The sequence below is a fragment of the Myotis yumanensis genome, unplaced genomic scaffold (genome assembly GCF_028538775.1).
Source record: "Myotis yumanensis isolate MYYU_CA2020_CCGP unplaced genomic scaffold, mMyoYum1.0.hap1 SCAF_10, whole genome shotgun sequence".
Lineage (NCBI taxonomy): Eukaryota > Metazoa > Chordata > Mammalia > Chiroptera > Vespertilionidae > Myotis > Myotis yumanensis.
The window spans coordinates 81,524,643-81,550,327 of NW_027223761.1; the positions used below are offsets into that span (position 1 = coordinate 81,524,643).

Consider the following 25,685-nt stretch of genomic DNA (forward strand, 5'->3'; position numbering starts at 1 on the left):
AAGGAGACCTCAGTGCTCTGGGCCTCACAAAAACTCTCAGGAGAGCTGAGAAGGGCAAATCCAATTGAGAAGGGACTTAGCGGGGCTGGTTGTAAGGAAGGAAGTGGAGGCATGCGAGGCCTATGTGCCGGGGACAGTGTGCTGACTCCTGCTGCTCCAACAATCCAATCCCAAATTCCCCATCCCAGCCCCCACTCCCAAGCCTCCAGACCCCACAGCCATGCCAGACAGAGGAAGTGGGCAGGAGCTCCGGGCCCGGCTGGAGCTGGGACAAGTGACGGCACCATTCAAGGAAATCCAACTTGGCGGCTTGGCGATAGGAGCTGCAGTGACATCAGTGCGAACAAAGCGAGTGTGTTCCCAGGGACAGAGGTCACCCCCTGCCCACCCACAGGCTTGGGGTGGAGCCCGTGTCTACACTGCCTGCCTGGCTGGTGGAAATTGACAGGACAAGCTGCCTCACTACTCTGGGCCTGGTGCCTCAGGACGGCTTTTAGGAGCCCCTTCTCTCCCTTTGGTGTGAGCGGGAGGTGGGAGAGGGCGTGGGGAGGGGAGAGCTGCCTGTGGGGGAGAGATGGCATCTGTCTGGCTCAAGCTCTTTCTCTGCTGTAATGGATCCTGGAACCACACAGGGGTGAGCTGAGGAGGCCCTGAGAATCTCCGAGATGTGGCACGTTGGGTCTAGCACACTGTCAAGACCAGAGAATTTTCTTCTTCCAACCCTCTCTTCTGGGCCAGATACCACGGTCCTAGCTTCTGCTAAGAGCTGCCCTTTCTCCACTGTACGCACTGCTTCCCTCCCAGCAATCAGAGCAGCTGCCAGGAGGTGTAATTTTCACCCAGACGCCGCGCACTCCCAGAAGGAAAGGAAGAAACTCCCAAGTTGTCCTCAATGAGTGGGAGGCCTGCTCTGTGCCAGGGAGCAGACGGATTGTTTCCTGTTAAGGAAACAGCCTCACAGTCCAGTGTGTGGCTGAGGTCTGGGAACTTGCCGCGGTGGCAGGAGGCCCAGGCAGTCAGAGCGAAGTCCAGGGAAGGGCCCCGGGCAGCCAAGGGGTGGTGGCATGTGCCTCCACAGCCTGCCCTCAAGGAAGACAGCTCCGCCAAGCTGCTCACTGACCAGGCACTGGCAACGGGCGCCTTCCAAGGCAAAGACATCCCAAAGATGGAAACTCGGAGAAACACCCTCTCTCTTCACTTCTGGACAAGTTACAGTTCTGATGGAAGGTGGAGGGGGGGTAAGAAGTGGAGCTGAGTTAGGAGGACCCAAGTCCTACCCCTCAGAACAGACTGATGATGATGCCTGGGAGCTCTACTGGTTCGGGGGTGGGGGTGGGGCGGGGGGGGGGGGGGGAGTGGAGGTGGGGGGCGGAATGAGTGGTTCTGGAGAGTTCTGCCAGGGCACCAAGAGCACAGTATGTTCCTGCTCTTGTTCTGAGCCCAGTCTGGCCTGGTGGGGGAAGCGGTGCACCTAGACCCCCGCCTGCTGAGCAAAGCCTCTCTTGCTCTTTTACTTTAGTCCACTCCCTCTTCTCTTCTCCCCAGGGCACGAAGGGGGGGTCAACTGACCCAGAGCCTTGGAACATTGTGTTAACCAGAATCATTTACTGACAAAACAAAACTTCAGTTTTGGAAAGGGAATCTGGCGCAGCAGGAGACCTCCCACCGGGCCAGGGAAATCTGATACCCTGGCTGCAGCCCAGCTCAGGCCAGGCAGGCCCTTCCCCTTTATTCCCTCTATTCCCTCCTGGGCAGCAAGGTCGCAGGGAGCTCTGGGAAGACTTGGCATAAGACCTGGGATGAAGCTGGGCCAGCCAGGCACAGGCACTAGGCCCTGAACCCTGTAAAGGCGCCCAGAGCTCCAGGCTCCACTCTCGTTCTCTCCAAGCTCGCGTTGCTATGGCCCCAGTTCCAGGCCGAGGGAAGAGCTCTCTCTTGGGCCCACAGAGACAGTCCCTGACTCCTTATCCTGCGGGTCCCAGAAACACAACCACTACTTACTCCAGGGAATGAAGGTGCCCAGGAGCAAGTAAACACCAGAATGAACAGTGTTTACATAAAGGCTGGAAAACAACGAACGATTTTTTAAGCCCGCAAAAATTAGCCAAAGCCCAAATTCTACCAAAGAAAGGCACTTCAAAGAAGTTCTGTCATCAATGTGACAGTCCTCTCAGAGTACATAAACTTAACTTGTAAGTTAAAATTTTAGAGATAAAAACCATTTTCCCAGATTATCCGAGCCTCAGCTCTGCCCTCCAGCAATGGCCCCTCAGTCTCAGGTCCGCGATAGGGGGGCAGGGTTATGAGACAGGGGCCCCGGGGCACATACAATGCTCCTGAGCATCTTGTCCCCGCCGCTGAAGGTGACCGCCAGCATGGACGCACACTCCTCTGCGTAGAACGGCATCCGTCCGTCCTCATCCACAGCACCTGCGGGCAGGGCAGGGATAGGGGCTGAGACAAAAGCCTGGTCATAGTAGAGTTAGTTACCTTTGAGTTACCAGTTGGAGGTGGTCCTGAGTTTGAAAAATGATTCAGTGGCCCAAGGGCCTCAGACTGCCACACTCCTCACCTGAACAGGCCCGTGAAGTGGCAGAGGGTGTTCTGTGCCCTAAATACCGTTCTCCCAGTAGGCTCACCCCAGGGCACCACCGGGGACATCCCCTCTGTAGCCCCTCATGCACTCACACACTCATTCTCCTCAGCCTTCGGTGTCAACACGTGAGGGGTTCGGGCCACGCGGAAAAGGACAGTCTGATCTCAAGAAGCCTAAAGTCAGGGCGTAAGCCGGGTAAGAACAAAGTACCACTGGGCGGGCAATGCTGTGGTGGGAGCACAGGTTGAGGCAGGAGGCAGGTGGGCCATGGGAAGACAGCAGAACAAAAGCCTAACCAGCTGTGGTGGGTGCAGGCGGCAGGTTGCCTCCGATGCTGGGCTGAGAGCGTTGTCAGGGCATGGCGACTTCCAAAGAAGCGCGAGAGCAGGTTGAGACGCTCTTCACTCTCTGATCCACAGGGAACGTCCTGCTCACACTCAGACACACAGAGGATGGGGCTTCCCAAGATACATTCTCCTCACCAGTGATTCACACACTCACACACCAGGATAAAGTACTCACCACAGAGTGACACACACCAGGATAAAGTACTCACCACAGAGTGACACACACACCAGGATACAGTCCCCTCACCAAGAGTGACACACACACCAGGATAAAGTACTCACCACAGAGTGACACACACACCAGGATACAGTCCCCTCACCACAGAGTGACACACACACCAGGATAAAGTACTCACCACAGAGTGACACACACACCAGGATACAGTCCCCTCACCACAGAGTGACACACACACCAGGATAAAGTACTCACCAGAGTGACACACACACCAGGATAAAGTACTCACCACAGAGTGACACACACACCAGGATACAGTCCCCTCACCACAGAGTGACACACAAACCAGGATAAAGTACTCACCACAGAGTGACACACACACCAGGATACAGTCCCCTCACCACAGAGTGACACACACACCAGGATACAGTCCCCTCACCACAGAGTGACACACACACCAGGATACAGTCCCCTCACCACAGAGTGACACACACACCAGGATACAGTCCCCTCACCACAGAGTGACACACACACCAGGATACAGTCCCCTCACCACAGAGTGACACACACACCAGGATACAGTCCCCTCACCACAGAGTGACACACACCAGGATACAGTCCCCTCACCACAGAGTGACACACACACCAGGATACAGTCCCCTCACCACAGAGTGACACACACACCAGGATAAAGTACTCACCACAGAGTGACACACACACCAGGATACAGTCCCCTCACCACAGAGTGACACACACCAGGATACAGTCCCCTCACCACAGAGTGACACACACACCAGGATACAGTCCCCTCACCACAGAGTGACACACACCAGGATACAGTCCCCTCACCACAGAGTGACACACACACCAGGATAAAGTACTCACCACAGAGTGACACACACACCAGGATACAGTCCCCTCACCACAGAGTGACACACACACCAGGATAAAGTACTCACCACAGAGTGACACACACACACCAGGATACAGTCCCCTCACCACAGAGTGACACACACACCAGGATACAGTCCCCTCACCACAGAGTGACACACACACCAGGATACAGTCCCCTCACCACAGAGTGACACACACACCAGGATAAAGTACTCACCACAGAGTGACACACACACCAGGATACAGTCCCCTCACCACAGAGTGACACACACACCAGGATAAAGTACTCACCACAGAGTGACACACACACACCAGGATACAGTCCCCTCACCACAGAGTGACACACACACCAGGATACAGTCCCCTCACCACAGACACACACACCAGGATAAAGTACTCACCACAGAGTGACACACACACACCAGGATACAGTCCCCTCACCACAGAGTGACACACACACCAGGATACAGTCCCCTCACCACAGAGTGACACACACACCAGGATACAGTCCCCTCACCACAGAGTGACAAACACACCAGGATACAGTCCCCTCACCACAGAGTGACAAACACACCAGGATACAGTCCCCTCACCACAGAGTGACACACACACCAGGATACATTCCCCTCACCACAGAGTGACACACAAACCAGGATAAAGTACTCACCACAGAGTGACACACACACCAGGATACAGTCCCCTCACCACAGAGTGACACACAAACCAGGATAAAGTACTCACCACAGAGTGACACACACACCAGGATACAGTCCCCTCACCACAGAGTGACACACACACCAGGATACAGTCCCCTCACCACAGAGTGACACACACACCAGGATACATTCCCCTCACCACAGAGTGACACACACACCAGGATACAGTCCCCTCACCACAGAGTGACACACACACCAGGATACAGTCCCCTCACCACAGAGTGACACACAAACCAGGATACAGTCCCCTCACCACAGACACACACACCAGGATAAAGTACTCACCACAGAGTGACACACACACCAGGATACAGTCCCCTCACCACAGAGTGACACACACACCAAGATACAGTCCCCTCACCACAGACACACACACCAGGATAAAGTACTCACCACAGAGTGACACACACACACCAGGATACAGTCCCCTCACCACAGAGTGACACACACACCAGGATACATTCCCCTCACCACAGAGTGACACACACACCAGGATACAGTCCCCTCACCATAGAGTGACACACACACCAGGATACAGTCCCCTCACCACAGAGTGACACACAAACCAGGATACAGTCCCCTCACCACAGAGTGACACACACACCAGGATACAGTTCCCTCACCACAGAGTGACACACAAACCAGGATACAGTCCCCTCACCACAGAGTGACACACACACCAGGATACATTCCCCTCACCACAGAGTGACACACACACCAGGATACAGTCCCCTCACCACAGAGTGACACACAAACCAGGATAAAGTACTCACCACAGAGTGACACACACACCAGGATACAGTCCCCTCACCACAGAGTGACACACACACCAGGATACAGTCCCCTCACCACAGAGTGACACACACACCAGGATACATTCCCCTCACCACAGAGTGACACACACACCAGGATACAGTCCCCTCACCACAGAGTGACACACACACCAGGATACAGTCCCCTCACCACAGAGTGACACACAAACCAGGATACAGTCCCCTCACCACAGACACACACACCAGGATAAAGTACTCACCACAGAGTGACACACACACCAGGATACAGTCCCCTCACCACAGAGTGACACACACACCAAGATACAGTCCCCTCACCACAGACACACACACCAGGATAAAGTACTCACCACAGAGTGACACACACACACCAGGATACAGTCCCCTCACCACAGAGTGACACACACACCAGGATACAGTCCCCTCACCACAGAGTGACACACACACCAGGATACAGTCCCCTCACCACAGAGTGACACACACACCAGGATACAGTCCCCTCACCACAGAGTGACACACACACCAGGATACAGTCCCCTCACCACAGGTACAAGCACACGCACAGGGAAGCAGAGGGTTGCTACCTATGGTGACCGTGTAGATGGAGTTGGCGTAGCCGTCGTAGTTGCAGTTGTCGTTGTGCTGGCCCCCATTGCCACTCGCCACCACAAAGATGCTCCCGAAGCCCTGGCGGCCAGCGATCACCCCATGTTGCAAGGCGGCCTGAGGAGCAAGAAGCCCGGCAATCAGTTGGCAAACTCAGACCTCCTCCTTCCCTACTAGCTGCCCTGTCCTCCCCTTCTGAACGGCGCACAGCACAGCGGCACTGGGCCAGGGGAGAGGGTTACGGTGGACACAAGAAGGGGAGGCACCTGGTAGTTAAGCAGTTGCTGATGGATGCACTCTGTTCATCCGAGAGGGGAGGCCAGAAATGGGGAGCCATCTGAAAGCCTGTTCTATTTCTCTCAGAACCTGTGACCGCCCCGCCTCCTGTCCCCAGTTAGAAGTGCCCTTCCGAAAGGAGGTGGCCGGGTCAGATGGTACAGGCCTTGCCCTGCAGACGGGGTGGGGTGAGAGGGAGTGACCTGCAGTGTCCTACAACTGAACGGAGAGTGTGCCCTGGGTCTCCTCCAGGCTTCCTGCAGGTCAGGTACCTTTCCAAGCTGATGAGGGCCATCCACTGTCTTCCCATCATCATCTGGGCCCCAGCTGTGGAGAAACACCAGAGGGAGAGCCAGAGCCAGGCTGTGGCGCCCTCCCAGGCCCCCAGGCTCAGCTGCCACCCCTGCCTGGGCTCCCACTCTCCTCTCAAGGTTCCAGTTCAGGCCTCCCATGATGAAAGGTCAGAAGGGTCGCAGGTTCAGCCCCCACTCCAAAGTGCAAGAGAGAAGTATGTGCTGAGGTTCTTTCCCTTAGAAACTTTCCCAATTGAGGACTACTTTAACCTGCTCCTAAAAATCCTTTCTTAGGTCCCAGGAAGCAGGAGACAGGACATCATGGACAGGGACAGGGGGCACTGAGGGGGACTGCCCTGATTTGGGATCTATGACTAGGCCTGACGGAGGAGCACCCACAGGACTCTATTCCTTCTCCAAGAGGAAATGACACTGTGGATGCCATGGATTTACGGAGGTACTGGCTAGGGAGAACAGGTGTTCTCAGTGCCATGGGGCAGCCCAATTTGCTTCTCCTTAATCTCACCCGACCCCACCATAACCACAACCTGAAGCTGCAGGTGTGCTTGTGTGCAGGGCAAGGGGACTGGTGTTGGGCACTCAGCTTGGCTCGGGGAGAGGAAAGCCCACTTGCTCCCAGGGGCCGATGAGCTTATAAACAGCTGGTGCACTCCTCATGTGGCAACCTGATGACTGGGGTGACATGAGGCTTAAGACTAAGAACCCCGTGGCTAGGGATCTGGAGAAATGAGGGCAATGGGCTGATAGGCTGAACCCACAGAGGAGACCCCTGCTGGAACCTGCCGGCGTTGGCTCATTTTGCTGTTCCTTTGTTGGAGAATTAGTCTCAGGTGTCCAAGCCTCTGGCCTCTCACCTGTGCCTGGCTGTCTCACCTGCAACTGTAGATGTCATTGATCTGATAGTGCTTGTTGAACGCCACAGCCTCCATGCTGTCTGTCAGGGGTCCATCTAGTAACCGGATACCTAGGCAGCAAAGGCCACATTAGCTCCTCAAGAATGCTCGTCCCGAGATGGGGACCTAGAGGGTGGGGAGCCATATGTGGACAGTTACTTCTCCCTCTAAGTGCGCTTGTGTTCTTTATACCATGTGTATGTACCTATCTTGAAATACTTTTTAAATATAATGCTAAATCTTAGACTTTAAGGATCATGGGATCTGATGGGAAAGGCATAGGGTAGAATGTACGTAGCCAAGTTTCCCTATTTGCATCCTTAATCACGTAAAACACGGGTGTGGTGCTTGACACATAGAAGGCGCTCAATAAAAGGTACCCGTTACCATCGACTACTCCCATGGATGCCTAATTTCACCCTCTAAAATGGGTGGTCACGTCCTGGTGACGATGTAGGGACCAATGGGGCTTTCAGAAAGGATTTGTACCCTGAAGGCTTCTTGCGCCCCCTGTAGTCTCATTTACAGGGGGTTGCTGCCCTCTGCTGGAGTGTAGGAGGAACACACCAAATTTCCTGGGTTCTAAGCATTTATGAGGATCATGGGGAGGGCTTCCCCATTCATTCCCTTCACCCTCCGCTTGATGGACAAAGCCTGAGAGGTGAAGGAGCCACAGAACCATCCTCAAGTGGAGGCCAGGGTTTATCAGACCTCTTGAAAGGATGGAGAGCAGACAGTGACCATCAGAAGGGTTGGGAGCTTGGGAACTGGAGAGCTGGGAGAGGAGCCTCCACAGACACATGGGGTCAAGGAGGAAGGGCAGATGAGAAGGTGTTGGTAAATTGCAAATACAAGTATAGCACAGGTAAGTAAAGGAGGTATCACTGTAATGAGTTGGGGTACAGCCAAGATCAGAAAAAGGGAAGAGGCGACTGAGCAGGTGGGACTGGCCTCCATCCCGCATTAAGAGCATTCCCACTTTTAGCTGTTTTATATGGCGGGATTTGCTGCTAAACGCATGCCTAAAACACCGCTGCATTGAAAAAAATACCAGTGAACTGATTCGTCCTATAGACCTTTATTATAAGCTTACCCTTTGTTCTATGCCGTGTGTGTTGAGGGTAGGACAGGCAGTACACAGCCAGGGGCTGGGGTAGGGAATGAAGACTGCTATCACAGGGGAGAACGACTGAGGCTAGACTGGAAGGTACCTGCTATGCGGCTCCCATATGCCACTCCCACTGCGCAGAAGCTGTTGTTAGGCACCGCAGCAATCTCTCCCGCACACCGAGTGCCATGATGGTTGCCATTCTCCACATCCGGGTGGGGCATGGGGTCAGGGTCATTAGAGTTGAGGTCATAGCTGCCCTCAGGGCTCTGAAACATTGTGCGGGAGCAACATGTGGTCACTCACTGGTTCTAAGAGGTCAGATCTTAGAGCTCAGAGAGAGAGGGGAGTTTGGGCTCCAACTCAGGGCAGCAAGACCACCTCTCTCTGAAAACCACATGGGCTACAAGATATGAGGCAGGACCCCGGGGCAAAACTGAGAAGTGCCACTGTTCTTAGGAAACTTCTCTCTTGTCCATTATAGAAATGTGTGCAGAAAATTGCCCCACCACTTGGAAACTTGGGATAAAAACGATGTAGGGCTACCCAAAGGCCAGGGTTAGAGAGGAGGTGCTCAGAACGTGTGTGGAGAGGGTAACTGCCTACGGCTCTACTCCTTCTTTCCAGGGCAGGGAGCTGCAACAGGACCCGGGCAGTATCACCTGGGACCCTCTCCCTTATTGAGATAGAGCCACTCCACGTCTTAACTGCCAGTCTGGAGTGCTGGCTGTGAAAGAAGATGAAGAACACCATCCCACCAGGCCCTTTTGTTTGGCTCTTAGACCTCTAAGAAAGGGGACGAGCCTGAGGCAATACCAAGGAGATGAGAAATGGGGGTGGGAGGGGTCACCCCAGGGCCACTCACATAGTTGGGTGCAATATCCTGGATGGTGTGTTCCACTCCGTCATCCACCACCACCACAGTCACCCCTCGCCCCGTCACGTTGCGTTCCCATACACCTGTCACGTTGATGTCCCTGCCGGGGCTCCGCCGGTTATTCTGCAGGACAGACAGGGTCAGGAACTGTGTCAGAGCCTTGGGAATCCAGGGACAGAGTGCACAGCTCCAGCGGTGCACAGTGAAGCTAGCGGCCCCTTTCTCCTCTTGGCTGCCATCGAAGAGCCAGAAAGAGTTTGTGTACCAATAGGTCCAGGTGGGGGCGGAGTCAAGGAGGGACAAGTGAGAGCTTTGCCACCACCTAGGTCTCCAGGAAAGGGTGGCAGCATTCATGGGCAATAAAGATGAAATGGTAGGGTGGGGGTGGGGCAGTCTAGAAGGGGTCAATGGGGGAAATAGGGGACATATGTAATACTTTCAATATTAAAGATTTAAAAAATATAGATGAAATGGTGGATAGGCTTAAGGTTGGCTAGTACAATTACTATGCTCCATAATGTATATTATGTTAATACTAGAGGCCCAGTGCACGAATTTGTGCACAGGTGGGGTCCCTGGCCTGGCTGGTGATCTGGGCTGATGGGGGGGCGGCCTGCTGGGGGAAGGGACCCACGGGAGGTTGGCCCTAGCAGCAAGCTAACCAACGGCCAATTCCATAAGGAACAGAGCTCCCTCCTCCCTCCTGTCTGGGTCCGAGGTGCGGGTGCACCAGATTTGGGGCTGCCAGGGTCATTCCAGTTGTTAGGTCCTAACGGTCGCTTAGGCTTTTATATATATAGATTATATAATGTTAGTAGTTAACACTATAAAGCGTTGATCATGTGTTAGGGACACACATGTTAATTCATTTATCCTTACTACCTCTACAAGAGGTACTTTTAAAATCTCCCCAAAATAAAATAAAATAAAATAAAATCTCCCATTTATAGAGAAGGAAACTGAGGCACAGAGAGGTTAGGCAGCTCGCCCAAAGGCACATGCTAGTAAGTGACAGAGCTGGAACTTGGGCCCAGGCAGCCTGGCTCCAGCACCCAGGCCCTGACCACTGCAGCCCACTGGCTCTCTAGAAATGAGCACAGGGAAGATGGAGCCCGAGGAAGAAACACACCACCGAAGCCCACAGAATGTCTCTCCAGGCAAGCTGGAAAGTCATACAGTCAGCGTTCACTAAAGAATCGGATAGCCCTGGTCGGGTAGCTCAGTTGGTTAGTGTTGTCCAGATACATCAAGGTGGCGTTTAGATCCCTGGTGGGATCAACCAACGAATGCATAAATAAACGGAACAACATACTGATATTTCTCTCTCAAATCAAAATAAATGAAGTAATTACTATTTTTAAAAGAGAATTGGATATCCAGAACCTACCCATTTGAAGCTGGAAACTGGAGGGCTGGACTTACCAGGTGCCACTGCTGTGGGTATTTGGGGTCATTGAAGTGGACGCTGCGCTTGGCTCGCTTTAGCAGTTTCTGCTCTGAGTGCCAGTGCACAGCTTCATGTCTGGCTAACACGGCCTCCGCCTGCTGCCGGATGGCCTCTACCTGCTGGTCTGACTGGTGCCCAGCTGGTTGGACAAAGAGGTAGTGCCCCCGGAGCTCCCCGATGCGCCCAGCATTCACCAGTCCTGCTGCCTGGGCCAAGGCATCTGCCTTTTGCTCCAGAGTCTCCTCCTGCCCCTTGCCTTCCAGGTTGCCCAGATGCACAGCCCAACTCAGCGCCCCTGGGCTCTGGGCCTCAGGCCCACCTGTCCCTGCCAGGCCCATGACCCAGGGAACCAGTAAGAAGAGTCCAGCTAATTCCAGCCAGAGGCAGGTGGGCAGGCCCAGAGGGGCATCCAAATGTGGCACTTTCTGCCTCCCCTTCCGCATCAGAACAGTAGGCTGCAAAGAGAAAGGACATGGGAGATCAGAGAGCTGAGAACTACAGCACCTCAGAGGGGACGGAGCCATCAGGGCACAACTGGAAACCCCAAACTGCTCCTTTCTAATGAGGAAACATGTGATCCCCTCTTTGTATTCAAATTTATCTCAACCAACAGGGATAGGCGCCCAGGTGGAGTGTTGGCCAGTACTAGGCCCAGCGAGCACCTCCATGGCGCAATGGACCAATGCCCGCCTCACTAGGTAACCAAGCAGCACGTCCAGTGCCAACAGGCTCCATGCTGCTGTTTCCCAGTGTTGCCATCAAAAGGGCTCACAAGTCCTATCACTCCCACAAAGTACTGGCAGCATCATGACTGTTCTTTAGAAGAGACCCTCCTCCCTTATTTAGAGAGGACAAGAATCTTTCCCCAGCTGACTTCTCCGCCAGTTGCCCTCAGGGCTAACTCCCCGCAGTGGGGCCCATTCCCACCTGGACTCTACACGAGGCTGAGCTCCTGGTCTGGCTAACCACCGCACGTTCATTTTGTGCAACTGGAGAAAACGCATCACTTTCACGGTGAGTTCTGCTGACTCTGAGCACAGACCGCAGACCTGTGGATGGACCCTGAAAAAAAAGAAATGGTGTCCCCCCAAGCCCCAGTGGAGCAAATAGAGGCTCACCATGAACTCCAGGACCTGTCACCAAAGAAACTGGCCAACCACCAAGTATCATTTCCCGGGACCTCAAATAAGGCACAGACTGGAACAGAACCGGGACAGGAAGGCCAAGTCGGTGCAGAACCAGAAACTCTACTTCTTGTCCTCACATCGTACTACTCTCTCTTCTCTCTTTTCTTCCCAGAGGCCTAGAAGAGGGCTTGTACTGTGACCAAAACTCCACAACTGACTGGTGTGGCTCAGTTGGTTGAGGGTGGTCCCAGGCACCAAGAGGCCCCTGGTTCGATTCCCGGCCAGGGCACATGCCCAAGTTGCAGGCTCAATCCCCAACAGGAGGCTTGCAGGAGGCATTAAAAAAAAAAAAAAGGCCCTGGCTGGTTTGGCTAAATGGATAGAGTGTCTGCCTGCGAACTGAAGGGTCCTGGGTTCGATTCTGGCCGAGGGCACATGCCTGGGTTGGGGGCTCAATCCCCAGGAGGCAGCCACTCAATGATTCTCTCATCAGTGAAGTTTCTATCTCTTCCTCTCTAAAATCAATAACATGTAATTTTTTAAAAAGTAGGTAGCAATGCTTCCTAGGAGTCAGGTGGCAGCTCACTTCCTGGTTTCCGTATCTGAAGGGGGCCAGGGGAAGTGAGAGTGGGCAGGAGGCAGGGGAAATGGGGAAAACCTGAGAATGCCAACGAAGCTGCACAGGCATCAGGGCGAGTGGGCGGCCGGGAGAGAAGGAACGCCTGCAGCGCTGCACTAAAGGGCGGCCTGGAGGTGAAGGCTCGGGCTTTCACCTGGCCGCGCCATCCGTGGTGTGGCGGAAGGGCCAGGTGAGAACTAACTGGTGGGCTCCGCTGGGACAGGACAGGTGAGTGGGTGCCCCGCGCGGGTGCATCTGTGCGTGGCTGGGCCCCGTGGAAGCCTCTCCCCCCGCTGGTGGGGCGCGGAGGCAAAGCCGAGCACTCGCTCAGATGCCAAAGGGGTCGGACTCAACACAGGACAGAAAAGTGGGTGCTTTCCCAGTCTCCCTGGCAGGGGGGAGGGAGCGTCGGCCTCTAACACTCCCTCCACATCTCTTCTCCGCTCCCGAGGTTCTCCCAGAGCTCCCCGCCCCCAGCAGCCCCCCTGCCCCAGGATCCCCGGGGCCTGGCCGGTGCGCACACCCACGAAGTGAGACAGAAGCTGTTCGTCCGCCGATAGGGTCACACCCAGGCAGGCTCCTTCCGTCTCCGAGGTGCAGGTGCCCGGTCAGCTCGTCCTTCCCTCCGGCAGAGTCCCTGCCCCCCAGGCTTCCCGGAAAGTACCGGGGACCCCCGACAGCAGGGCTTAGCCTCACTCAACTGGGGGCGCAGCCTGACAGCTCCCCGGTGCGGGAGAGGCAACACGGCAGCCAGTCCGGTGCCGCTCCCCACACTGTCCTCCGGCCCGTCCGCGCCCGGGACCCCGCGCCCTGCCACAGCGCCTCGCCCCAAGGGGACCGCGCGGGGCGGGCTCCAGGGTCCGGCGCCCGGCTCCCGGGCGCTCCCGCCGGACTGAAGGCGCCCCGTGCAGCGCCCTCGCCCTCGGACCCGGGGACCCGGCGACCCGCTCTGGGCCCCCGACTTCAAGCTCCGCCCCCACCGAGCTCCAACTCACCGGCGCGGCCCGCCGCCTCCCCGCGGAAACTCGCGGCTTCCCGGGCGCCCGAGCCCGTGACAGCGGCGTCACTTCCGCCCGGCGCCACAGCCAATCAGCGCGGGCGCGGCCGCAGCCGCCGGAGCGAGGGCCGCCCCTCGGGTCCTTCCCGGGAGCAGCGCGCGCCGCGGCGGCCTCCCGGGGCCCCGCCGTCTCCAGCCCCCGGGCCTCTCCCAGGCGGTCTCCCCGGAGGCGTCGTCTTCCCCATGATGTCCCCTGGAAAGGGCATCTCGGTGGCGACCTTCACAAGCACCTCGTTCCTCTCCTCAGACGGCCGTGGTCCCACAGTCCCTGAGTCCCCCTAGAGCGGCCCCCTCCACGCGCCTCCTTCCTTCTCGCGACAGCATCTTCCTCCTCCTCGCGTCCCTGCGTCCCTGCGAGTCCGCCTGTGGCTGAGGGGCTCCAGCACGGCCGCGTCCCCTCGGCGGTGCCGGCTCTGGCCGCCAGGGGGCGCCGTCGGGGGCGGCCGGGCGCCCGCGCCGCTCCTCCCGCGCCGCGCCCCGCCCCCTCCTCTCGCGCCGCCGGAAGTGGGAGGTGCGCCGCCGCCAGCGCTCGGCCCTCCCCCGAGGCCCGGCCGCCCCCTCCCCCGCTCCGCCCGCTCAGGTGCGTCTCGTCCCTCCCCCCGTTCCTTCCCGGGGGCGCGGAGCCCAAGGGGGTGCGGGTCGGCGCGCGGGCCGGGGTGCGACGCGGGGGGCGGGAGGCGAGTGGGGGGCGTGGAGGCGCCGGGAGCTGCGAGTGGGGGTCCTGGCCTAGGAGGGTGGCGGGGGCTGCCCGCGGGGTGCGGGCCGAGGGGAAGGTGCGGAGGCGCCGTGCCCGAGGGAGCCGCCCGCTGAGCGGGCTGGAGGGCGGCGGGGGCCACCCGGCGCTGCCTCCACCCATTGTCCCTTCGCGGCCGCCCCCGAGGACCGTCGCTCCCGCCGTGGCCGCCTCGGCGGCAGTCGCCCGGGTTGCGGTGCGGGGCGCCCCTCGGCACGTTCGCCTCCGCCCCGCGCCCCCACCCGGCTCTTCTGCGTGGACTCGCGGGCGGGACCGTGCCCGTGGTTTTGTCTGCGGCCCCCGGGCGGTGTTGGGGCGGGAGGCTTCACCTGAGGGAGCGGTAATGGCGACCTGGGGGCCCATTTTCTCCGAGGGCCTTTGTGTAGCGGGGGAAACTGAGGCACGGGGCTCTCTGGCTTGTGCCTGAGGTGTGGACACAGCAGTCCCCAGGTCTGCCCTACGGGCTCCTGTGATAACTATTAAAATCAATTAAGGAATCTGAACTAGCCCTACGTTACATACCCTCCCCCCTTTATTTTTCCCCATAGAGGGCCATGAGTTTGTCTTGCCACATGAAAGATGACCTTTCGGGCAAAGAACGTCATCTGTTCCTGTTCCCCTTACTTGGCTCACCCTGTTTTCAGCTCATTTTCGTGCGGGGGTAACCCAGGTCCCCACCCCCTTGCACCCCGGGAGTGACTGGAAGAGCCCTTTCCTGTCCGTGGTTATCACTGACCCCTCCGTGGGGCGCGCCCCGAGCGAAAAGGTACTTGGGTTGCCCAAGTCAGCATTGCTTTTCCCTGAAACTTCTCTTACATTAACGGAGAATGCTTCTAATGTAACAGCAATAAAATGATTTAAAAACGATATTGTTGATAATCGGGCCAAAAATTGCATCCTTTGTAAATGATACTGGGCAAGGTAGGTGTGTGGGCCATTGGAAAGATTCTCCCTGGCTCTGGTTTGATGCTTTAAATGACTGCATTTCTGCCAAAAGCTTTGCACCGACTCCGAGTGTTTTCTTACCGATGGTGGGTCCAGGGGTCTGGTTCGCTGGGACCTGTTTGCCCAGGATGGCTTTAAGGCCGGAGCCATAGAGTCAATACTCGAGTGTTCTCCTCCAGCCGCCTTCGTTCCTTTCCCGGAAGAACTGTTGTGTGGACATCCTGAGGGCGGAAGAACGCTTGTTTTTAAAATTTGAAACTTGTAGCCTGTCGTTTGTTTCTGGATGTGCAGAGCACGATGGCGGCGTCCGAGGTCGCCGGTGTGGCCAGTGCCCCCAACCCCCCGGAGTCCTCTGGTCTGTGCGCTTCCAAATCAGAAGAAAGCCTGCTAGATGGTCTAAGGTAACGCATGGGTTCTTGGCGGGGAGACTTGGGGTGAAGGGCCTCGTGGAAGGGTAGCTGGTCTTTCCTCTTTTTGGTTCTAGTAGCCCTGCACTAGATTGAGCTTTCTAAAGGTAAAGACTAGCCCTAACTGGTTTGGCTCAATGGATAGAGCGTCGGCCTGCGGACTGAAGGGTCCCAGGTTCGATTCTGGTCAAGGGCATGTACCTTGGTTGCCGGCACATCCCCAGTGGGGGATGTGCAGGAGGCAGCTAATCAATGTTTCTCTCTCATTGATGTTTCTGACTCTCTATCCCTCTCCCTTCCTCTCTGTAAAAAATCAATAAAATGTATTTTAAAAAATAGATAAATAAAGGTAAGGACTAGCTGATCTATGTTTATATTTCCAACAGTGTCTAACCACACGCTAAATATTTGTTGACAGAATACAGGTGGTCAGACTCATCGAAAAGTGAGAATTATTTCCTCATTCTATCCTACATGGATTATATGTTCATTTAAGTACGTGTTTATATATTATACATATGTATATTCACATATACATCTTCTATGTAACACATATACTCATAGGTACATGTGTCCATACAGTTATATGTGTGTGTGTTTGTATATCTGTGTCGGTAGATAGCTTTGGTAATATGGCTTATTGCTTTATGTATATATTTTGCCTTCCATCTGAACTCTTGAGGGAAGGGATTATGATTACCCAACCTTCTATCTTACATGCTTGGCACAGTGTATGTACAGGGTTGTACTAAATTGACTATATAGTCTACGTCAGCTCTTTTCTACAGTACCTAGGACTTAATACAATATATAATATTGTACTAACAGCTTTATATATATTAACACATTTAATCCTCCCAACAATACCAGGAGGTAGGTGCTAATATTATTATTCCCATTTACAGGTGAGGAAACTGAGACACAGAGAGGTTAGTAACTTGCCCAAGGTTACCAAACTATGTTGGAGTCAGGGTTTGAACCCAGGCTTGTCTGGTTCCAGTAAATGTTTGTTTAAATGAACAGAAGTTTGCTAGTGAATGGCTAATGGGGCAGATGTTAAGTAACCTAACCATAAACTTGGATCTTCATTTTATAAATAAAATCAGCCACATACTATTAGTAATGATATTACCAGTTAAGGTGTATCGGGTGTTTACTATGTGCCAGGCCCTGTACTAAACACTTCAGAAACATTGTCTCATGTAATCCTCACAATAATTGTAATAGGTAGGTAATATTATTTCTGTTTTTAAAATGAAGTTAAGTAATTTGCCCAGAGTCAAACAACTGCTAAATAACAGAGTCAGGATTCCATCCAGACACTACACATGCCCAAATTTGTAATTAGGTGCCCCCTTGCCCCTCAGTTAACTCCCAGCAAGGAATCAGCTTGGAGTATTTATAAAGATTTTCATAATGCAAGATGCTCTCTGTTGTTTTATTTTGAACAGCAAATACTATTAAGGAAAGCAAGGATAGTGACCTGATGCCTCATTCTAGTGTGCGGTGCTTAAGGGCATCAGTTGACAAAACCAGTTTTAAAAAAAGGAAAGAAATTTAACACAGATTTAGTCATTATTCCTGGATGAAAAATTTATAGTTGTGAATGTTGGATATCATTGTAAATAGGTTTTAAAGATCTCTTTAAAAACCAATATGTTGCCCTTGTTGGTGTTGTTCAGTGCTTAGAGTGTTGGCCGGCATGTGCACCAAAGGGTGGCAGGTTTGGTATCTAGTCAAGGGCACATACTTGGGTTGCAGGTTTGATCCCTGACCCTGGTCGGGGTGTATGCAGGAGGCAACCAATCTCTCTCCCTCCCTCTCTTTCTCCTCTTCTTGCTCCTTCCCTCCCCACCTTTTCCTCCCTTCCTCTCTTTCTGAAAGTGAATGAAAAGAATATTCTCGGGTGAGGATTAATAAACAGCAACAACAAAAACACACTATGTTAAGTGTCTGTGATACACAGTAAGACAACTATCCCAGTGTTGTACATGTATGTACTTGTCTGGGATGACATTTCTACTGACAGCTTCAGTTTTGGATTCAAAAGTGTTTGTATTTCACACAGCTTGAAGTGAAGATTCTATGCTCTGGAAAAGTTGAAGAACCTAAAAAGTGGTTCTGCTCAGAGATCTGTATAATGAAGTTTGAGTGAAAATTTTTTGTGTGAAACATGAGAGTGGAATAAAAACTATTTCTAAATTGATGTTTTATTAAAATATATGTAACTAAATTAATGCATGTAACTAAATGAAATATTCTAACTAGCATTAGGCTATTTCCTCTGTATCCCTAAAAGTTATTCAACTTCACCCTCAAAGATTTTCAGTCACTTATATGTCATCATTTACTGGAGACTGTCTCTAGAACCTAGGTTCTTTTTAAAAAATATATATTTTTTATTGACTTGAGAGAGAGAGGAAGGGAGAGTGTGAGAAACATCCATGTGAGAGAAAAGCATTGATGGACTGCTTCCTGCATGCACCCTACCGGGGATCAAGCCCAAAACCTGGGCATGTGCCCTGACTGGGAATTGAACCAGCAACCTTTCTGTTGCACTGGACATCGCTCAACCAACTGAGCCACACCAGCGGGGCCAGAACCCAGGTTCTTAACCACCAAGCTGTATTCCCTGCATGTGGGAGAAAATCACTGGATAGAAAGGAAGTTCCTTTTCATTTTGATAATTTGAGGGGTTGTATAGTCCAGTTTTGTTCTTTTAGTGGTTATGTTAGAAGTATTGCATATTTAACCCTCTTTAAGACTGGGTGAAGAGAGAACCTTTTTGTCTTGTGTTTTGGTAGCCCCAAAGACCCTGCACAGAAGCACAAGAACTCACCTCTGTCGAGTGTAAGTAGCCAAACGATAACCAAGGAGAATAACAGAAATGTCCATTTGGAACAACCAGAGCAGAATCCTGGTTCGTCAGCAGGTGACACCTCAGCAGCGCACCAGGCGGTTTTAGGAGAAAACTTGATAGCCACAGCCCTTGGTCTTTCTGGCGGTGGGTCTCAGTCTGATTTGAAGGACGTGGCCAGCACAGCAGGAGAGGAGGGGGATCCGTGCCTCCGGGAGAGCCTCCATCCTGTCACTCGGTCTCTTAAGGCAGGGGGCCATGCAAAGCAACTTGCCTCCGGGAATTGTCCTGAAGAGAAGTCCCCACAAGCCTCCATCCTAAAGGAAGGGAGCAGGGACACAGGCTTGGATTTCCGACCTGTAGTACCTCCAGCAAATGGGGTTGAAGGAGTCAGAGTGGATCAGGATGATGATCAGGATAGCTCTTCCCTGAAGCTTTCTCAGAACATTGCTGTACAGGTCAAGTATCAAGTTTCTACTATTACAATCGAATTTGGGCTTTTTTTTTTTTTTTTTTTTTGAGGGAAGAGACATTTCTTCATGGTTGGTGGAGACTACTCTTTATCATTTTTTTACTGGCAGCTGTCATACTATTTCCATTTGGTGCTATGTAATGGCTTCATCCTGGTGTTCAAGAAATAGTAAAGCCAGGAGCCAGTGCCTAATTGTGATGACTAGGAACCTGACAGTCTCCATATAATGTCTCTCACTGAGTAATGAAGAGTATAGCCTCTGCACCTGGGTGTTCTGGGGGATAAGTGCTTCCTGCAGGGTGCATGTCAGTGTCCAGAGCTGTGGTGCTGCTCTTGGTGTGCAGCCAACACGTTAACCTCTTCGTTGCACAGAGTTTAGGTGAAAGTACGAGAGCAGTTCTCCCTCTTCAAATGCCACTGACCAGTTCTGAATATGCTGTTTCTGTCTTTATAGACTGACTTTAAGACGGCTGATTCAGAAGTAAACACAGATCAAGATATTGAAAAAAATCTGGTAAGTTTTTGAACTGTCATTTTTTTAAAAAAAAATATATTTTATTGATTTTTTACAGAGAGGAAGGGAGAGAGATAGAGAGCTAGAAACATCGATCAGCCGTCTCCTGCACACTCCCCACTGGGGATGTGCCCGCAACCAAGGTACATGCCCCTGACCGGAATCGAACCTGGGACCCCTCAGTCTGCAGGCCGACGCTCCATCCACTGAGCCAAACCGGCTACGGCTGAACTGTCATTTTTGATATATGAAAGCATTAATGCAGAAAATCCAGAGCCATGTGATCTCAGTCAGAAAAGATGCAGGAGCCTCCTTTTAAAATTCCCAACATTAGTTAGCTAACTTCTACTTGATCACTTCCAGAGATGGGAAGCTTACTGCTCACAAAGCAGCCTGTTGCATTTTTATTTTCATTTTATTTATTTATTTATTTATTTATTTATTTTTTAAAATATATTTTTATTGATTTCAGAGAGGAAGGGAGCGGGAGAGAGAGATAGAAACATCAGTGATGAGAGAGAATCATTGATCGGCTGCCTCCTGCACACCCCCCACTGAGGATTGAGCCCGCAACCCAGGCATGTGCCCTTGACTGGAATCGAACCTGGGACCCTTCAGTCCGCAGGCCAATGCTCTACCCACTGAGCCGAAATGGCTAGGGCATGTTGCATTTTTAAAATAGCTCTTTCTGGGGTGAGGACAGAACCTCTAAAACTTGTTATAATTTTTCCTGGAGTTATGAAGAATAAATCTAAATCCTCTTTTGCTTGTTAGCCCTATGTATTTTTTTTTTCGAGGGGGAAGTGCGTTCACTCGGTGTATGTACAGTAAGATTCTATTGTGGACCCACAGAACCAGACCATGACCACCTTCCCCTGAACATCAACCACACCCGGCTGGTGGTGGTGGAGGAACAATGTGATTACCGTGTGAACTGATTACAGAAGCTGGACTGACATCCACTGGGAAGGCTGGGTCTCCTCTAGCTCACTTGGCATTTCCAGAGCTGTCCAGGAATTTGGTCTCTTCTGGTTCAAAAGCAATGTGACCAAGACGATGAAGGATTTTGAATACATCTTGGCCAAGCTGCAAGGTGAGACTCCTTCCAGAAGCTTTGCTGAGACAGCCAAGGAAGTCAAGGAGGATTGAATTCAAGTATTTGCTAGATATTGTTCCAGGTACTAGGGACACAACAGAGAACAAAACAAAGGTCCCTGCCCTTGTGGAGCTTACAGTCCAGTGTTTATGACCACTTTGCCTGCACGCTGTGACCCTGGGCAAGCCATGGCACCTCTCTGCTCCTCTGTCCCTCAGCTACCTGATGCTGAAGGAAGTAGGCCCAACCCAGCTGCTGTGGCTCTGGGTGAGCATCGACCTTGGACCAAGAGGCCGAGGTTCTATTCCTGTTCAGAACACATGCCTGGGTTGCAGGCTCGATCCCCAGTAGGGAGCCTACAGTAGGCAGCCAATCAATGATTCTCTCCCACAATTGATGTTTCTATCTCCCTCTCCCTCCCTTTCTGAAATCAACAAAAATATATTTTTTTAAAAAAGTGGGCCTAGCCTAGGCATGAGTAACATGTGTGATGCACTGATGATGCCAAACAGACACCACGCCCAACCCACCACCCAAAAAGTAGATGGGGCTGGAAGTTGGCTTTTATTTTATTTATTTATTTATTTATTTATTTATTTAATATATATATTTTTAATATATTTTATTGATTTTTTACAGAGAGGAAGGGGGAGAGATAGAGAGTCAGAAACATCGATCAGCCGCCTCCTGCACATCTCCTACTGGGGATGTGCCCGCAACCCAGGTACATGCCCTTGACCAGAATCGAACCTGGGACCTTTCAGTCTGAGGCTGATGCTCTATCCACTGAGCCAAACCGGCTTCGGCTGGAAGTTGACTTTTAATAATAAAGTAGAGGGAGGAGGACAGAGGGAGTGCAGCCAAGTGGTCTAGTGTGCTGCCGCACTGGAGCCTGCTGTCTACACAAGCTATTGCTGCTGCTGCATCTTCATGGCTGCCTTGCCGGCGAGGTCTTGGGCCTCCTTTTGTTGCCAGTGCCATTCTCTGCCTCCTCCTTGACTTCCTTGGCTGTCTCAGCAAGGCTTTTGGAAGGAGCCTCACCTTGCAGCTTGGCCAAGATATATTCAGAATCCTTCATCGTCTTGGTCACATTGCTTTTGAACCAGAAGAGACCAAATTCCTGGACAGCTCTGGAAATGCCAAGTGAGCTAGAGGAGACCCAGCCTTCCCAGTGGATGTCAGTCCAGCTTCTGTAATCAGTTCACACGGTAATCACATTGTTCCTCCACCACCACCACCAGCTGGGTGTGGTTGATGTTCAGGGGAAGGTAGTCATGGTCTGGTTCTGTGGGTCCACAATAGAATCTTCCAGGGCATACACCGAGTGAGCAGTATTGGCAGGAAATAGTCGCTTGGCCCAGCAGGAGTCTCTGGGGCAGGGTCACCTCCCTGTGCACTGTGTCTTCCGCAGGACATGGTTGCTGTAGGGATTTGGATACCACTGCCAGAAGGCCGAGAACACTTGGTCCAAGGAACTTCGGGGCATGCTGTGGCCCAGGAAATATTCTGCCATCGTCCCCAGTCGGGGCAGGCTCAGCATCAGGGTGCAGGGGCTGGGGGCGGGGGGTGCGGGGAAGCCATGCCAGAGGCGGCACAAACCACCTGGCTCGAAGCTCAGTCACCACCCCTCAGTGCCCCACCGGCTGCTGCCACCATGAGAAGTTGTCCAATTGCCTTACATATTTTTGAAGGTTTTTTACCCTGCTTCTTCCTCTTAGCTCTCAGATCTGAAGTTTTCCAGGTGAAACATTCTCCAGATGTTTTTAACGTTCTTTATATAATGTTTTCAGTCCTTTCATCACCCTGGTTACCTTTCACCTAGACATGTTCCATCTTATCAGGGTTTCTTTTGAAATGTGATCCTGAGAACAAATGTAATAATCCAGACAGACTATAATTAGTTCACAATACAATGGGCCTCTCATTCTCTAACTCTCATTCTAAACACTATTTCTTAAGCTGTTGGTTTATTTTGAGTCTCGTCGCACTGTTGAGCTTTCAGTCAAATGCCATCAAGTCTCATCCTATCTAATAAAAGAGTAATATGCTGACCATCACTCCAACACACAAGATGGCCACCCACATGTGGTCAAAGATGACTGCCACAAGATGGCCGGCAGGGGAGGGCAGTTAGGGGCAACCAGGTTGGCAGGGAGGGCAGTAGGGACGATCGGGCCAGCAGAGGAGGACAGTTGGGGACCCAGGCCTGCAGGGGAGGGCAGTTGGGGGGAACCAGGCCTGCAGGAGAGGGCAGTTGGGGGCGACCCAGGCTGGCAGGGGAGGGCAATTAGGCATCGGTCAGGCTGGCAGGGGAGGGAAGTTAGGGGTGACCAGGCCTGCAGGGGAGGGCAGTTGGGGGTGACCAGGCTGGCAGGGGAGAGCAGTTAGGTGTCGGTCAGGCTGGCAGGGGAGTGGTTAGGGGGCAAACAGGCAGGCAGGCAGGAGAGCGGTTCGGAGCCAGCAGTCCTGGATTGTGAGAGGGATGTCCCAGATTGGAGAGGGTGCAGGCTGGGCTGAGGGACACACACACACACCCCCCCACCCCGCACAAATTTTGTGCACCAGGCCTCTAGTGTATTATATAGTTGTATCTGCCTATTTTATTCCTAGGCAATTAGTTTTTGGAACTTAGAGAACTTCACATTTATCTTTGCTAAAATGGTCCTCTTGATTTTGTGGCAAAAACTTCCACCCCTTTAGTGAATGCATAGCTAATATATATTTTTCAAGAGGAAGGATAATGCTAGGAAAGCCCCCTAGGGTCAGGTAGAGGTCTTTAGGGGAAGATGTGTTAATTGAGTGGAGAAAGGAAAAGTGCTTGTATTACCCAGATGAAAGTGAATATGTAGAACATGTTGAAGGACTTGAGCAAATGGAAATAAATAAGTTATTGGAACATATTAATCAGATGATGCCAATGAAAACTTTTAAATAGAGAGTAACAACTCAGGAATTATTAATAACGGGCAGAGACTAGAGGCCTCATGGAAATGTGCGGGGTAGAAGAGAACCTCCAGAGAAAGGGGGAGAAGTCATCTTTTATTGAGCACTTATGCTAATCATTTTATTTACACAGTATTTTTTTTGTCCCCATAGTTTAATGTGGGGTTTGGATGACTGTATAGCAATTGAATGGGCCAACTAAAGTTATAAATACACTTTAGTATTAGTCTGAAACGGGTGGAAACTGTTAGGCAATTGGGCCAAAGGAGGCCCAGGATTGTTTTGTTCGGTTGTATTTTTCTTTAAAAAAGGCACTGGGCCCTAGCTGGTTTGGCTCAGTGGATAGAGCATTGGCCTGTGGACTGAAGGGTCCCAGGTTCAGTTCCAGTCAAGGGCACATGCTTGGGTTGTGGGCTTGACCCCCCCAGTAGGGGGCGTGCAGGAGGCAGCCGCTCAGTGATTCTCTCTCATCACTGATGTTTCTATCTCTCCCTCCCTCTCCCTTCCCTCTGAAATTAATAAAAATACATATTTTTTTAAAAGGCATTGGAACTAGGCAGGTGTTAAGCTTAGCGGCAATACAAGAAACTGGGCTCCAGTTTTATTTGCTATTTTCATGCGTTTATGGTAATTGCCCACTACCTTATACTGCTGAGTTTTAAATTGATCCTCTTTAAGTTTTAGTGCCCCTTTGAAAGGTAACCACAACTTTTCTTGATTTACTGATTTGAGAGAGGCAGAGCTGAACTGTGTTCCTTGCTTCTGCTCCCTACTTTATATGAGAGCTTGCTGATTTGCTCAGTCTGAATCCCAAGTTCCCTAGACCTCTTTGTGGGTCTAAGTTTTCAGAATTAATGATGTAAGAAACCCTGTTTCTGGATGCATTTTGGTAGGTGACATGTTCTTTGTTTTTGCCCATTCTTTCTCTTAAAGCAGGGGTCCTCAAACTTTTTAAACAGGGCGCCAGTTCACTGTCCCTCAGACCGTTGGAGGGCCGGACTATAGTTAAAAAAAAAACTATGAACAAATTCCTATGCACACTGCACATATCTTATTTTGAAGTAAAAAAAAAAAAAATGGGAACAAATACAGTGTTTGTATTTGCATGTGGCCCACGGGCCGTAGTTTGAGGACCCTTGTCTTAAAGGATGATAAAGTGCCTCCTTCCTCTTATTTCCTAGAGCAGGGATTGGCAAACTTTTTCTCTAAAGGGTCAGATGACAAATATCTTAGGCTTCATGTATGTGCTCGGTTGTAACATTCCACTCTGCCGTTGTAGTGTGAAATCAGCCCGTAAGCCATTGACTATGGTGTGTTTCTATAAAACTTTTATTTACAAAAACAGGCAATGGCTGGATTTGGTCCACAGGCCATGGGTTGCCAGTCACTGCGTTAGAACTCCCTATAATGGTGGAAATATTCCATGTCTGTGCTGTCCAATATGGTAGCCACGAGTCACGTGTAATTATTGAGCACTTGGAATGTGGCAAGGGGCTGGATTTAAAAATTTTTTTATTTTAATTAGTTTAGGTTAACACAGCCACATGTGGCTAGTAGCTGCAGTTTTGGACACTAGAGCTCCACACAGTGCCTTGAGCAGGTGTCTGGTGAGTGTTGCAATTAAATTGGGGATTACACTTTTCTTCTGTTACCACCAATAGGATAAAATGATGACAGAGAGAACCCTGTTGAAGGAACGTTACCAGGAGGTCCTGGACAAGCAGAGGCAAGTGGAGGATCAGCTCCAAGTGCAACTAAAGCAACTTCAGCAAAGGAGAGAAGAAGAAATGAAGAACCACCAGGTTTTCTGTTTATGTTAAAATTGTCAATGAGTAAAGCTATAGTCCCTAATCAAACTTTAATTTTGTTTCCAAG

The 25,685-nt window shown here is 51.9% G+C and overlaps 2 protein-coding genes and 1 pseudogene across 9 annotated transcripts in view; 1 reads left to right on the plus strand and 2 right to left on the minus strand.

The window, feature by feature from the left end:
- The window catches only part of PCSK7 (proprotein convertase subtilisin/kexin type 7), a 32,513-nt gene extending 18,631 nt beyond the window's left edge, over window positions 1-13,882 (minus strand). For 3 of the 6 annotated variants that reach the window (XR_011472871.1, XR_011472870.1, XM_070426116.1), the window contains exons 1-9: window positions 13,310-13,771; window positions 11,968-12,102; window positions 11,016-11,495; window positions 9,582-9,716; window positions 8,820-8,985; window positions 7,589-7,679; window positions 6,674-6,728; window positions 6,104-6,242; window positions 2,330-2,430 (exon numbers count right to left, since the gene is read on the minus strand). Coding sequence is in view for 4 of the 6 variants with exons in the window: in XM_070426116.1 (XP_070282217.1) it covers window positions 2,330-2,430; window positions 6,104-6,242; window positions 6,674-6,728; window positions 7,589-7,679; window positions 8,820-8,985; window positions 9,582-9,716; window positions 11,016-11,483 (1,155 nt within the window). In the remaining 2 variants the exon portion in view is untranslated. The other 3 variants (XM_070426115.1, XM_070426114.1, XM_070426117.1) reach the window with 3 other exon arrangements.
- A 455-nt stretch (window positions 13,883-14,337) lies between these two features.
- RNF214 (ring finger protein 214) overlaps window positions 14,338-25,685 on the plus strand; it is a 52,543-nt gene continuing 41,195 nt past the window's right edge. Inside the window, exons 1-5 of one of the 3 annotated variants that reach the window (XM_070426123.1) lie at window positions 14,338-14,423; window positions 15,813-15,922; window positions 18,733-19,243; window positions 19,712-19,771; window positions 25,472-25,612. In XM_070426123.1, the coding sequence (XP_070282224.1) occupies window positions 15,819-15,922; window positions 18,733-19,243; window positions 19,712-19,771; window positions 25,472-25,612 (816 nt within the window). In that variant the 5' untranslated portion in view covers window positions 14,338-14,423; window positions 15,813-15,818. Of the gene's footprint in view, window positions 14,424-14,968; window positions 15,923-18,732; window positions 19,244-19,711; window positions 19,772-25,471; window positions 25,613-25,685 lie in introns of those variants that run through there. The other 2 variants (XM_070426122.1, XM_070426124.1) reach the window with 2 other exon arrangements.
- On the minus strand, window positions 21,776-22,380 carry LOC139018323 (PRELI domain-containing protein 1, mitochondrial pseudogene; annotated as a pseudogene).